At 33.3% G+C, this 15,460-nt stretch overlaps 1 protein-coding gene across 5 annotated transcripts; it reads left to right on the top strand.

The window, feature by feature from the left end:
- Positions 1-75: 75 nt before the first annotated feature.
- Positions 76-14,742, top strand: LOC106066932 (la-related protein 7-like). Of its 5 annotated transcripts, XM_056021946.1 has the most exons (15): positions 76-382; positions 880-1,019; positions 3,605-4,155; positions 4,763-4,841; positions 7,243-7,352; positions 8,067-8,153; positions 8,260-8,424; positions 8,793-8,892; positions 9,294-10,004; positions 11,204-11,582; positions 11,716-11,819; positions 11,902-12,065; positions 12,693-12,849; positions 12,964-13,052; positions 13,839-14,742. In XM_056021946.1, the coding sequence occupies exons 3-15, from the start codon at positions 3,787-3,789 to the stop codon at positions 13,980-13,982; spliced, it is 2,658 nt and encodes an 885-aa protein (XP_055877921.1). In that variant the 5' UTR covers positions 76-382; positions 880-1,019; positions 3,605-3,786; the 3' UTR covers positions 13,983-14,742. The 5 variants fall into 5 exon arrangements, with proteins under 5 accessions (XP_055877921.1, XP_055877923.1, XP_055877920.1 ...); XM_056021948.1 differs by lacking the exon at positions 880-1,019 and having other exon boundaries at positions 76-273; XM_056021945.1 differs by lacking the exon at positions 880-1,019.
- The last annotated feature ends 718 nt before the right edge of the window (positions 14,743-15,460 follow it).

Below are 15,460 nucleotides of genomic sequence, written 5' to 3'. Positions count from 1 at the left end.
ACCTGGATATCTAAAGTTCTTATTTTTTAATGTTGTTCTGTAAAGTAAAATTTAAAATTCGATTTTCTACTGATTTAATAATTTAATTTAACTAAAATAATAATCTAATTTTGAGTATTCACAGAGTAGTCTTATAATCTTAACTCACAAGTCAAGAATCTCAAGATCTACCAGATATAGATTTTAGATCTAGATAGATCTATATGTTCTAGATCTATAAGTATAGATTTAGAATCTGGATGTACTAGACTAGATCTACTCACTTCAGACAGTGTCAGTCACTGAGTCAGTGCGACAGTGGTGGTCACAACTGACATAACTCACTGTTGTCACTGTTGACTGTTGTGTTATCACTCACTCACTCATTCACTAACTTAGTCAAGTTAGTGTAATCGATGGAATCTTAGAGTTAGAGTAGTTAGAGAATAGAGTCTAGATTACTTAATCACTTAATAAAATCTTCATTTGAGACATTTGTCATTTCACATTTGTTTCAAAGTTTGTGTCTTAAATTTAATTATTAATAATAAATTATAATACTAACTAATAATAGTAATAGACCTAGTCCTAGACTCCTAGTAGTCCTAGGCCTAGGCCAGATTGACTGCTAAGAATCTAGATCTAATAATAATATAACAATCTAATTAGATTAAGATCTATATTATTATATATTATAAATATTCAAACTCAAATAATATATATATAATATATATAATTATATATATATATATATATATATTTATATACATATATTCTATATTAGTTAGTATATTAACTAGATTTAACTAGATCTATATTAATCTACCTTAATCTTATTAAATATAATACAGGGCAGCTTTCTTTTTTTTTTTTTTTTTTTTTTTTTTTTTTTTAAATCAGAGGCATACACATGTACGAATTGTGGCAAAGTCTGCCGTTCTAGAATTGGCTTGATTAGCCACACCAGATTCTGTCCGTCTCAAGATTAAGCCAAAACCAGTGACTCATTTGGGCGCATCCATTGCCTTTCGAGACAAAAGGTGCCATATATATAAATATAATACAGACGTTAAGTTAGTACTTCAAAAAGGTAGATGATTATGTCCTACGAATCATGCATTTAGTCATGCATATTAAAATATTAACCAATGACCTAAATTCTGCCAAGTCACTAACTGGTTTTCCTGGCTAGCTCAGCCTCAGGCAACCCATTCCATGCTCTAATAGCACTAGGGTAAAGGAGGATTTCTACAAATTTGTCCTAGCATATGGAACGAGGAATGTGCCTTTACCATTGTGTCTTTCTTAGTATTTTATATATATATATATATATATATATATTAATAATAATATAATAATAATAATCTTTATTGTCCATATGGAAATTTGTCTTACAATTTGTGCATTACACCAAACAAAAAAACATTATAACTATAAGAAACCAAAGTGTACATTCACACCAGACTCACTCATAATTTACATGTGACAAAGTTTATACCAGATTGTTCTTATAGACTTTTAAATTTATACTGTCTAAACTAAACTAGAGGTTACTAGAGAAGATCTACAAACTATGATCTAGACTCTAGACTAGTCATCTAGATCTTGAAATCTTGGTCTTGGTCTACTTATTATTTAATAGTCCTAGATTCTAGATCTATAATCTATATAATTATAAAATATTGTTACGATTTCCTCTATCAGGCCTTCTATAAACACTGCTCAACACTGCACATGTAATACAAGAACTTGACTACAAGAGTTTCAAATAACAATGTGGCGGTTTAATTACAAATACATCATCAACAGTCAATACAACACAATTGGCTACAATAACTTCAAATGCTTTCTTGTACTTAACAGAACAGTCTAACTAAACACTACTAGTCTCTCTATCTCGTACAGCTACATTTTTTTCGAGGATTCACAAGGTACCGCATCGTCCTTACTGCCTTGCTGTCCTTGACTCCACTGTCTTTTTTACACATTGTCTCTCATCCGTAAAGGCATTAGATCACATGACCATAACAGTTCCATAATACAGGTCATATTTGCATGTACTAGAAGTAATGTCCCTTGTTCAACAGCCATTGACCTGTGTGATTCGCCTTAGTCTCGTGTGTCAGTATGTCACACATTAACCCTATCAGTCCACCACTGGAGTTACAACATTATACAACTATTATTAATTATACAACTATATTATAATTAATTATATATATTTATATAGATCTAGGTCTAGTCTCTAGAGCTAGACACACTTTACTTAGTCATGGAGTTTAAAGTTAAAGGTTCATTGTTTGTTTTTGACAGCAGCAAATTTAATTAGATCTTTAGACTAATCTAGTCCTAGCTATAGACTAGATCTAATCTAGGTCTACAAGAGTCTATAATAGTCTATCTTAATTAATAAAATTAATATAAATCTAGACTAGAAGTAGAAGTAGATCTAGATTCTAGATATTGATCTAGAATTCTAGATTAGAATATATATATAAATATAGGCTAGTATAGACTATAGACTTATTATGACTATTATAATTCTAGAATCTAGATTTTAGATCTATCTATCCTATCCCCATCATAATAGTAGATTTGTACTATATTTAATAACTATAATAACATTTTTATGAGTGGAAAGACATGCTCCAATTTGATTCATCTTTAGAATTCTCTTTGTAAAATTTCATAGGTACAGTAATTATAAATTATAATTCAGTATTAATATTTAATAAAACTGCAACATTCACGTTTCTTCTGCATTTTTGTTTTGTATATAGCACTACTTACTTACTTAGACTTAGTTCCTCCCGTGCTATTTAGTGCATTGGGCGGAAATCTATCTCCATAAAGATCTGTTACTGGCTATGTCTGAAGCCTTTCTAACCTGGTGTCCACTGCTATGAGGTCCTTCATGAAGGTGTGGCACCAAGTTATATGAGGACGTCCCTGCTTGCACTTTCCTCGTATTGCCCTCCATGTCATTGTAACTCTTGGTATGCGTAGTTTATAATAACATGCCCCGCAAACCTCACACAACATTCAGTCACAACATCATTAAGTGTTTTTGAGTCCCAGTTCACCATAGGATTGTTGGTTGAGACCCTATCTTTGTAACTCACACCTAAATCCGTCTTAGCCATTTTTGTTGAGCCACATTTAGTCTTTTCTCAATTTTGGCAAATGGCTTCCATGTCTCACATGCAAACGATGTTAGAGCAACAGCACTACTATAAAACAATAATTCTTCAGAAGAAAAAAAAGATTATTATCTACTTGTATTGCCTAATAACTGATGCGTTTTTAAATACTACCATTTCTTTCAAGGTCAAACTATATCCAGTCATAAGAAAATGGCAACAACATTGACAAATTTTGTTCAATTAGCATGCATTACTTTAGAATGTAGTGGAAATACCAATGTTTTTGTTTAATTTTTTTTTTCATATTGGTTCATCAATATTATAATTAAGATTAGCTTATTTCTTCTGATGACAGTTCTTTGCTTATTCAGTTTACCGAAGTTAAGTTAGGCATCCATGTTTTAGTAGTTCTGATAAAGCATTTGGAAATCCATGAACTCATTTTAATTTACTTATTTCATCTCTGCTGTTTCTTATTCTAGGTTTGAGGATTCTCTAAAATATGAATAGATCCAAGTTGCAGTCTTGATTAAATAGGATTTATGTATGGAAAGATCTGTGCTTTACTACAATAAATGAAAATGTTTTTGTAATGTGTGTTACGTACATAGTCCCTAGAACCTGCCAATGTACTTTGATTAAAGTAAAATAGAATTCATTAGAAATGAGTTCAAGTTCGAAAAAGAGCCCTGACAAACCTAACTCTTCAGACCTTGAAGTAAGAGATGTTGTTTCTGGCAAACGTTGTCATCCTGACCCTGACCCTGAAGTCAGTGATGTGGTCCCTGCGAAAATTCAGAAACTAGAGGTCTCTGAAGGTAACTATGAAAAGACAGGAAACACTTCAACCGCACCAGTCTTGGCATCAGTCACAAGTCATGGTAAGAAACGTGCAGGAGAGAAGTCATTAAAATCAGCACCAGTACCCTTGAAAGTCTTGAAATTGGATGAGAATGGTTTGGCTGATCAACGTCAAGAAAAAAAGCATATTCGGAAAAGAATGAAAGCATTATTTCAGTCCATTGTTGATCAGGTTAGTACAATTCTATTCTGTTTGACATTGTCATTAGCTTCAGTTGTATTTTACTACAAATTATAATATATATAATATATATAGAGCCATCATAATATTAATACAATAATAAAAATTGTTCTTGTGTTTTGAATGTTAGATGTTGATTAAACAATGAGTTTTGTATTTGTTAAAATTTACTAAATATTCTAGGTTTTTTTTTTAAATATGGGCTTTTCAATGATGTAGCTGATCTTACCCAAATCTCCTTTAGAAAACAGAGGAGATGTTGGTGGACAGGTCTGAACTAGGGACTATTGTGTTGATACTCAGAAGTGCATAACACATGACCAGGCAGTCATCCATAATAAATTTTTTGATCTTTTTTAACATCCCTGTGTACACTTCCATCAAGCTGTTCAGTTCTTGACTGCATAGATACCAGTTGGAATGTATACATAACTTTAAATACTTTTGAAAATTTAAACTGTTAGAAAATATTCAATAGAGAAAGCATTGATTAAATTTGAAATACTTAAAAACTGTTAACAATCATTCTCTGTAAAGAAAAAAAAATTGTTATGCTCAAAATTTCACTTATTTGATTGTTTTTCCATTTGATTCCTAGATGGAGTTCTATTTCAGCGATGCTAATCTTCTTAAAGATCGTTTTATGAAAAGTTTACTTGAGAAGTCTCCTGATGGATGTAAGTCTCAAACTAAATAGTTCTCTCAGTTTGTTTCAATGTTATTAGTAACACAGAGTGTCTTTGTGTACTGCATTTTTATTTCTGAAATTGGCCTTTTAAAAAGAAAACATGCTATGGAAATAAAAAATAGGAATTAGCTGGCTCATTCTGCAAGAGATCCAGTTTTTAAAAAAATAACAAACTCAGTACAAAACAAAAAAACTTGCTAGGCTATAGACCACTGCAAAATAAAATTAGCTAATACCGAGCCCCTCCACTTTGTATGCTGGTAATAAAGAAGAAAGAAACACTTTATATAAAGTTGCTGTAAAGTAAAGACCCATTTCAGAGCTTGCAGTCGATTGGGCTGATGATTTAAAGTCATCTGTGGCCACGGTTGTTAACAACCAATGCCTTTACTTTCCCCAACTAATGTTAGGTACCCATTTGAGCTGGGTGGACTCAGAAGCACCCTAAAGATCCCAAAATTTAAAATCCCAGTCCTCACCAGGATTCAAACACGGGACCCCTCTGTTTGGAAGCCAAGCACTCAGCCACCACACCTCCATTAAAAAACTGCTGTAGGTCCTGTAGTTAATGAGCAGCTCTAATTTTGTGCAGTCTGTATAATTGTGTAGTTCAACTGCTGTCTGATCTGATTCATTCACAAAGACCATACATATAGAAACCTACTTGTGACTTTGAGACAGACAAAATGTCTTGATGGAGAAAGACTAGAAATATACATTAGCACTAGCAATCTCTCAGCTTCAGAATAGAAAGGGAAGCATTATTAACTTCTTGATAAACTGCACATAAATACAAAACAGACATAGCATCTTCCTGCCAGATGTCAAAAAATCATTCCACCTCGAGATGCTTACCAATGCTCAGCCACCACACCTCCATTAAAAAACTGCTGTAGGTCCTGTAGTTAATGAGCAGCTCTAATTTTGTGCAGTCTGTATAATTGTGTAGTTCAACTGCTGTCTGATCTGATTCATTCACAAAGACCATACATATAGAAACCTACTTGTGACTTTGAGACAGACAAAATGTCTTGATGGAGAAAGACTAGAAATATACATTAGCACTAGCAATCTCTCAGCTTCAGAATAGAAAGGGAAGCATTATTAACTTCTTGATAAACTGCACATAAATACAAAACAGACATAGCATCTTCCTGCCAGATGTCAAAAAATCATTCCACCTCGGGATGCTTACCAATGCTCAGCCACCACACCTCCATTAAAAACTGCTGTAGATCCTGTAGTTAATGAGCAGCTCTAATTTTGTGCAGTCTGTATAATTGTGTAGTTCAACTGCTGTCTGATCTGATTCATTCACAAAGACCATACATATAGAAACCTACTTGTGACTTTGAGACAGACAAAATGTCTTGATGGAGAAAGACTAGAAATATACATTAGCACTAGCAATCTCTCAGCTTCAGAATAGTAAGGGAAGCATTATTAACTTCTTGATAAACATAGCATCTTCCTGCCAGATGTCAAAAAATCATTCAACCTCAAGATAACTCTGATGCTTATCAAATCTCTCAAGACAACCCTAACATACAATAATAATAACTGCTAGGAAACTGTTGACCACTGGAGCCCAGCTCACACACAAATATAGGGAAATGAGATCTCTGTCTGACTGGCCACAAATGATTGAGAAGTAAATAGTCAGAAATACCACTCATTTTGAAAGAGGTTTTAAAAAAAGGCATGAATTATCTCATTTATCAAAAATGGTTTGATTCTTGCCCAGGCTTTGGAAAATGATGCTTATAATAAATTATCCCTTCTTTGCCAATTTATAATTTTATATCCCCGGACATGGCAAAGCAGAATCAGACAACACGTGAGAGGAAGATAGAACCTTTGACATACTTGACATGGAGTAACACCATAAAATACCGAATATGTCCCTCAAACCTGCATACATTATTATGAAGATAAAAATGTCCCTCTTAAAGATGGACTATATGGAGACATTGTCAGATTCAAATTGTGGTTTACTAATTTGACCTACTCCTTTATTATAAATAAGACTGAAGAAGAAAAATGTTGAGGTTGTAGTGATAATTACTTGTCATTGTCTTAAAGTAAAAACTATAAGAATATATAACCATTCTGTAACTGTAAACAAAAATGTACAATATAATAACTATATAATCATTACTGGCTTTTCCTATAGACAACATTAGCTATATTGTTTTGAAGAAAAGCAAAAGAATAAATTGCATTATGTTGATTAAAAGGGGCCCCATATCTCAAGTAGCTTATGGCTTTATCAAGCCTAAATCTGGTCCTGAATTTTTTATTTTCAATCATTATAATTATTTTATTATAAACTATTAAGATCAATATCCTAGTCTTGTTTCTATATCCTAATCTTGTTTTCTTTATTTCAGATATTGATCTCTCTGTATTCAGCAACTTTAATAAACTTCAGTCACTAGATAAAGATGGTATAAGTCAAACAGTTTTAGCCAAAGCACTTAGAAACTCAAAGATACTAAAGGTTAATTAACCATATCTTTTTTACATAAATAATCTAAACTGGCCTGTTATTGTAATACTCTATGAGTGTGAGAATTAAAGTGTGTGTACTGAAAGAAAAGTTAATTTCAACTTGTCTGTGGCCTGTATCAATATGTAGTAGACTTAAATAATATAAGTATTCTGTGTGATACGTTTTTGGTTTATGAATGATGTAGAAAAAATAATTTTATTAGACCCCCATCGGACAATGTCTCTGTCTGCGATGTGGCAAAGTTTGCAGGTTGCAACTGAGTCTGCATAATCATGTGACTAAGTGGCATAAACCAGCTGGCTACTTATCAAGGGGGTTCAAATTCAAAACCTCACTCCAGCGCTGGATTTGCTGAGTGCCTAAAGGAGGCAGGGAAACCTTCCTTCTTCCAGTTACTCCCCCTCCCCCCTATGTCCACAGAAGATATTGGAGCATATCGCACTTAGCATGTTATAAGCATGAAAGTTGCGCTCTATAAAAGCAATTAAAGAAAATGCACTTATTGCTAATCTTTGGACTGAAGACTGTGGCTTTATGAAGACTTGACCATCTATACTACATTTGGATAGTAAACAGTAAAACTAACTGGTGTCACCTGACTTTCTAGATTTTAATATTAAACTTAACTTTGTACTGCTTGTTGTTTTTAAGTAAATATTTCTAGGTATATTTATGTGCTTATGTCTATGTTTTAATCAACAGTTGAATGAAAGTGAGAGTAAAGTGAAGAGAGTAACTCCCCTTGTTGAGCTCAGCCAGGAGGACATTGACAACAGAACAGTTTATGTGGTCAGTGCAGTTGTCTAGAAGTCTATTAATAGTTCTCATTATGTCACAAGTCTTTTTATCATGTAGGCCCAACACTAAAATATTTTTGCTTGAAACTGTTTCACAGGAAGATATTCCCTCCAATGCCACTCATGCTTGGGTTAAAAATGTATTCTCAAAATGTGGTAAAGTGGTCTATATCAGTCTACCAGTTTACAAGTCTACAAAACAAATCAAGGAGTTTGCTTTTGTTGAGTTTGATACTCCAGAGGAGGCTGCTCGGGCTTGCCAGGTAGAAGAAACTATGAAAAATTGCTCACTTGTTACTACAAACAAAAAACATCTTTGGTCTTATTTTTATTTTAGTGAATAAAAATTACTGCACTTTGCTGCTTGTGTTAAAATGTGTGTATAAAGTCTACAGAACATTTAGTTTAAATCTGTACATTATAAAGTTGTTTTTTTTTGTTTTTTTTTGTGTGTTTTTTTAATTTAGTTGATTGCATTAATAAAATTATACATTAATTTATCCTATTCTATATTTAAGTGTATTTTTCTCAAGAAGTTTCCTGAATCTTTGCTAAGTGCTAGTTTTTTTAAATCATCCAGTGACAGTTTAAACATATTTTGTTGTTTTAAACCTAATTCTTGTCATTTCAGCTTTTAAACAATCCACTTCCATCCAAAGTTGTGGAGAAACCTGGCAAGTTTCCAAAGGGAAATAAAGATTTAAATAGATTACATAAGGTGTTACCTTCAGGTTAGTCCTTTATGGTGAAGTACTTTGTTAATCACCCTTCTAGACAAGAAATCTGAACAGATGTAAAATTTGAAATGTTCTTTATTAGTTCTTAACAAAGTCAGTCAAATACTTAAACAACTGAGATAGTCAAATATTTTGTCAACTGTTTTAGAAAATGGGATTCTCCAACCCTTTTGTTCACATTAATACAATATTGTTCAACCTTATGGCTCAACTAATTTTGTGTTCACTTTATCAATCCAGCGCTGATGTGTATACGTTTTTTATGTATTTTAATCTTCAATAACAGAAAAGAATTTTGTTTTTGTAAGCTTCAGATAGAAAGCTTATTTCAACTTTTTTGTATGTAAATCAAGTTTGATTAGTGTCAACATTTTTGTCTATATTTTTTCTCTCAGACTATATGAATGGCAGTAACAAGTCCTCTAAGGAATCCCAGCCTGCCTCAGAGCCAGTGGCTGAACAACCTGCTGATGCCAGTGAACAACTCAGTACTAAGAAGAAGAAGAAATCTAAAAAGAAAAAAATTGTGGAAGAAACTACCAAGGGCACTTCTGGCAGCCAAGCAGTTCAAGTTCAAGGTTCCAAAAAGAAGAAAAAGAAGAAGAAAAAGAAAGGGCCTGCAGAAGAGACTTTGGTTGCAGATGATGTCAAAAATGAAAATATGGATGAAAGCACAGAGGCTCACCAAAGCACAGAGGCTCACCAAAACACAGAGGCTCACCAAAACACAGAGGCTCACCAAAGCACAGAGGCTCAACAAAGCACAGAGGCTCAGCTCAGCAAAGATTCAGAGGAAGTGACTGTTGATGGGCAGGACAGAGCAAAGGAAAAGCCTGATACTGGTTTGGATGGAACTGAAGTAAAACATTGTTTGGAAAAGGCAAAAGAGCCTGAAGACGTTGATTCCATTCCGGGGAAAGAAAGTATTGAGACAGACAGATTAGATGAAACGCCAACCATTCATCAAGAAACAAATCCTATCGCCAACTTCGAAACAAAGTCCGAGGATGGGGAGGAACAAAAGAGAAAGAAAAAGAAGAAAAAGAAAAGGAAGCTAGAAAAAGAAAATGCCGACAATGTTGAAACTGTTCCTGAAGTTGCTGCAGGTAAGTCTGGTCCATTTTCTTTAGTGGACATCTTGGTAGTGTGTCAATAGGTTTAAAAAAAATGAACCAAATTCAAATATTTGTAAATACTTTTATATGTCTAAAACATCACAGTTTTAATAGTTCATATAAATTATTTACTGTATTTTGTTTGAGTTGATTCACTATATCGTCTTTTACCAACACTTGTCCCTTAGTATGTGGAACCATTGGGCACTCCACAAGATCTCTCAGGAAAGTCTTTGCCAACTCTGAGGGTCTTTTTATATGGCTGTTCAGTCTTAACTTGCATTTTTTTTTACTGTAGTTCGACAAAAAAGGATGGTAATGCTATCGTGATCCTGTTTCATGTGAAACCTAGAATCTTGTAACATCTTATCTTATAAATCACAAGTGTTACTTCAAAAGAGAAGATAATTCTGTTCTACACTTATCACTGTGTCAAACATTTTAATCAGGGACTTAAAATCTGCCAAGTCGTTGGTTTTCCTGGCTTATTCAGGCAACCCATTCTATGCTCTAATAGCTCTAGGGAAGAAGGACATTTGTACAACTTTGTCCTAACATAAGGAATAAGAAATGTGCTTTTATCTTTGTGTCTCTCTGAGTATTTCATTAGGTCTTTTTATTGCATTTGTAAATTATGGTTCAGTGTTTTATGTATAATTGCTGCTTTCACTTTTGAGTCCTCTCCTGAAGGGTCTCTAAATGGGGTGATTTTATTAATGGTGTTACTCTAATATTCATTTTGTTTTAAATCAAACTGCTCTATTTTGTGCCTGTTCTAGTTCTCAATTCCACGGCTAGGATCTTCCTTATTAAATGATTTTAAAGATTTACTGCTGTAGTAATAAAACAAAATAAGTGTTCTGTTGTCACAGATTAATAATAAATTACTGTAGACGTTACTAATTAATAATGATATTAACGAGACTGTCTTTATCAAGGTATATAACTATCCTTTTATTTCCGTTCAATCCTTTGCTTTCGCACAAAACATAAACAACAAACAATGACGTAATATCATATAATATTAGCACAATAAGAGTATAGTTTAACAATAGAAAAAAAATAATGTTTTTTCTCTAAGTTAATTATGGATTTATTTTCTTTGTGATCCTAGGGAATTTTTGTTTTTCTTAATTTAATTTATTTTTCTGTTACATTTGACATATGTTTTTGGTTTTTTTTTTCACCAGAAAATAAAAAACTGAGTAGAAAAGAACGAAAACGTCTAAGACAGGAAGATATCCGCTTGAAGAAATCTTGTGGATTGGTCAAGTCAACCTCAGCGGTTGAGATCTTACTAGACACATCTCAGGAGGATATTGACAAGAGTGGATTGGATGAAAGTTCAAGGTCAGAGGTTGCAGACAAGGAAACAGACAATACAGCAGAGCTACAGGTCAAAAGTGAAAGGGCAGAGATTACATCCATTCTGAAAATGAAAAAAGGTCAGGAGAGGAAAAAAGTTGAGTTTGACCCTGTGGCTGTGACAACTGAGTTTCTGAAAGGGAGAGAAATCAGGAAGAGAAAGAAGGCAAAGAAAGGCGCATTACATTTGAGAGTTATCTCCAAGTAAGACTCAAATCAAACATGTTATTAACATTTCAAACCAATGCCTATTTTACATCAGTTTTATTATGTGTGTTTATAAAATTCTTTTTTTTTCATCGTGTTTTTAAAACTTTGTTTTCAACCTTTTTATCAGAAAAGATTGGCTGTCACTCAAAGCTGAGTACATCTCACAGCAGAAATCTCATATGGCTGCCTTGAAAGAATCTCTCCGAGAACTGCGACAACAAGAAAGTCAAGGTCAGTCAGTTATAGAATATTTGTCTTGTAGTTTAGAAAACAAAAAAAATACGCTACTAAAGTATAAGATATCTGACCGCAGGTCAAGAAGGAAATAAGCATGTTGATCTGGAAGATGTTTTTGGTAACAAGCGACTGAAGACAAGCCACGAGGTCAAAATGGCGCATGTTGAGAATCTGAAGTTTATTCCTAACGTAATTGTGCAGTGGAAGTGCTCTCATGATGTCCATAGAGATAAAATTAAGGTAAAATAGCTAAGAAGTTTGAACACGTTCCCACTAGTCTAAATAAAACTTAACTTTTTCTTTTTGGATTCAGCTGGCTTAGTACCTAAAATAAAATTCAACTTTTTCTTTTTGTATTCAGCTGGCTTAGTACCTAAAATAAAATCTTTTTCTTTTTGGATTCAACTGGCTTAGTACCTAAAATAAAATATAACCATTTCTTTTTGGATTCAATTGGCTTAGTACCTAAAATAAAATGTAACTTATTCTTTTTGGATTCAACTGGCTTAGTACCTAAAATTACAATTGTTTTATATTTAAGTAAAAAGAAAAATATATATAACTTGTGTGAGATCAACATTTTAAAATTCTGCTGTTTTTTATATGAACTTATAATCATCAAGTTTACATATATATATATATATATAAATATATATGTGTGTATGTACCTGCACGCCTGCATATACACTTCTCATTACTTATGGGTAATATTTTTTATTAAATCTCATTATAGATAATAAATTAGATTGTAAAAAAAAAAAATACATAGTACTTTTGGCTTCCTTGGGAGATAAAGGGAGGTAATTTAGACTCTAGTTACTAAGCTGTCCAGGATTTTTCTAAAATGTGACCAACTTTATCTCTTAGACAATGTTCAAAGAGATCAGTGGAGACAGCATTGCTTACATTGATGCCATGGAGGAGGCTAAAACTGGATACATTCGCTTTAAAGATGAAACAAGTGCAGAAGAGTTTGCCAAAATGTCCAGGCAATCCACATCTTTTATGGCCAGAGTTTTGCCAAGTAAGAAGCCAAATAAAAATAAGGTTTTAAAAATGTGATCATTTGTTTATGGATGTTCATGTTCTGGGCCTATTGTCCTGCCTAGTCTAATGTTTCATGCTAATATGTTTACAGTGGATCAGCAAGAAGCTTACTGGACTAAAGCCAATGAAGATAGACTGAAGAAACTGGCTGGAAGAAAGAAAGAGAAAGGGGCTGATAAGGTAATTAATTTGTACCGGTATCTATAAGTGATACTATTTGTGACACTTGAATTGGCCATATTACTTTAGTGTTGACCCACTAACTCCTCTCTCATGGGGAAGACAGGGATTTTTAATTTTTGGAACTTTATAGGGCGCCTCTGAGCCCACCAAGCTCTAATAGGTATCTGACATTTGTTGGCAAAAAGTAAAAGCAGTTAGTTGTTGTACTGGCCACATGACACCCTCATTTACCATGGGCCATAGAACATGATTTTTTACATCATTGTCCCAGTAGATGGCAAGGTCTGAAAAGGGAACTTTACTTGATATGTCATCTAGTTATGTAAAACTTTGTAATGTTATAATAATTAGTCATTTCAGAGTAAAAGTCAATTTTTTGGTTGAGCCTGATGCTTTTTTTCTACATATTTATTACTTGTTTTTGCAGTCGACTAGTAAATATACAGTACACTCCTTTTACTCTTTATCTTATCTTATATAATACAGACGTTACTTCAAAAAGAAGATGATTACGTCCTACGTGTCATGCATTTAGTCATGCATATTAATAAATGACTTAAATTCTGCCAAGTCACTGGTTTTCCTGGCTAGCTCAGGCAACCCATTCCATGCTCTAATAGCACTAGGGAAGAAGGAGTATTTGTACAAATTTATCCTAGCATATGGGACGAGGAATGTGCCTTTATCTTTGTGTCTTTCAGATTATTTTATTAAATTTTGTTTTTGTATTTGAAGATTATTCTTCAGTGTTTTATGTATGATTGCTACTTTACTCTTTGACAGATTGCCAGAAAAGTGTTTGAAAGAAACAAAGAAACATTTCATCACAAACCAACCAGAATTGTATTTGCTGACGATGAGGCAGGAGATGGGAGTGCCCCTGTGGTAAAGAAAGACAACCCTACAGACTCTGTTTCTACTGACTAATCCAAAGATGTTTGAAGCAAGCCAGACACTGGGAGGGAAATAGGGCTTTAAATCATTGCAGCGACTGAATCATGGAAATGATATTCAACTGCAGTCACAAGGAGACGCTGACATATAAAACTGCCTACAATTTTTTGATGCATACAGACACTTCTTATGTTTTTATTTTTGTTGATGAATTGGTCTAGAGTTTGATCACTAATATGCCATCTTTCAGAAGATTTAAACCAGGTTGGAACATTCTTCATTTATGAAGGATTAACTGAAACTCATGAAACTAAATTAAGAAAAAAGAAATTAAGTTTTGAAACTCACAGAAATGTTCAGTCTGTTCTCACTAATTACTGTGGGGCCAATCAGATCTGAGTAGAATATATTAGTTACATAATTGATTGTTCTAATTGTTATTTCAGTCTAAGAGACACTAGTTGCGTGTTGCACATTACTTTGGTCGGTCAACTTGAGTTCAATCCATCCAAAAATATTTTGGTCAACCTAAATCTACTGTAGTGAATCAGACTTAGATCAGACTTTGATCGGCTTGACATGATTTGAATGTGAAACAGTGACTCGATTCATGTGTAGTGTGACATGATTTGAATGTGAAACAGTGACTCGATTCATGTGTAGTGTGACATGATTTGAATGTGACATTTAGTTTTCCTGTCGGCTCAACTTTCAGACTTGTTCATTAAGTTTCTTGTTAATGTAATTGTTGTTATAAAAAAAAATAAAAGTCCATTTTTACCTAATGAAACAATCTGCTTTGAACTAGATGCTAATTACTTGTTGTTATTATTATCTCAGTCTTACCAAATCAGAATGCTAAATTTTAGACTAAGACTAAGACTGCTTTATTGATCTTTACGGAAATTTGTTGTTGTGTTTAGAAGAATTTTTTTTTTTTTTTTAACTAGATAGATCTGTGTTAAGTATTTCACTCTTAGCTATTTACATCCTTTAATCTTATCTTATGAAATACAGAAGAAGATGATTACTTCCTATGCATGTTCCTAGATCTAGTCATGCATGTTAATCAATGACTTAAATTCTGCTAAGAGCAGGTCTTTTGTGGCGGCCACTACACTTTTTCTAAAGCTTTAATAAAGATCAGCTTATGGATGAAAATACTTATATCTAAAAGCAGGTTATGTTTCATAAGAAAGTAATAGAATCATTGCAAATTTAATCTCACTTTCCTTTAACACAAATATTCAATATGCATATTTAGTTTTAAAAAGTGTACATTTTTTTTAATTTGTGGAGCGTAAGTATATATATGGCTCCTTTTGTCTCGAAAGGCAATGGATGCGCCCAAGTGAGTCACTGGTTTTGGCTTAATCTTGAGACGGGGCAGAATCTGGTGTGGCTAATCAAGCCAATTCTAGAACGGCAGACTTTGCCACAATTCGTACATGTGTATGCCTCTGATTTAGGGCTAGCAGACAGGGCAGCTTTCTTTTTTTCCCTCTTGATTA

Source organism: Biomphalaria glabrata, chromosome 2 (assembly GCF_947242115.1).
Source record: "Biomphalaria glabrata chromosome 2, xgBioGlab47.1, whole genome shotgun sequence".
In the NCBI taxonomy this organism is placed as follows: domain Eukaryota; kingdom Metazoa; phylum Mollusca; class Gastropoda; family Planorbidae; genus Biomphalaria; species Biomphalaria glabrata.
The sequence above is the reverse complement of the archived record's forward strand: the minus strand, read 5'-3'. Positions and strand labels throughout refer to the sequence as shown.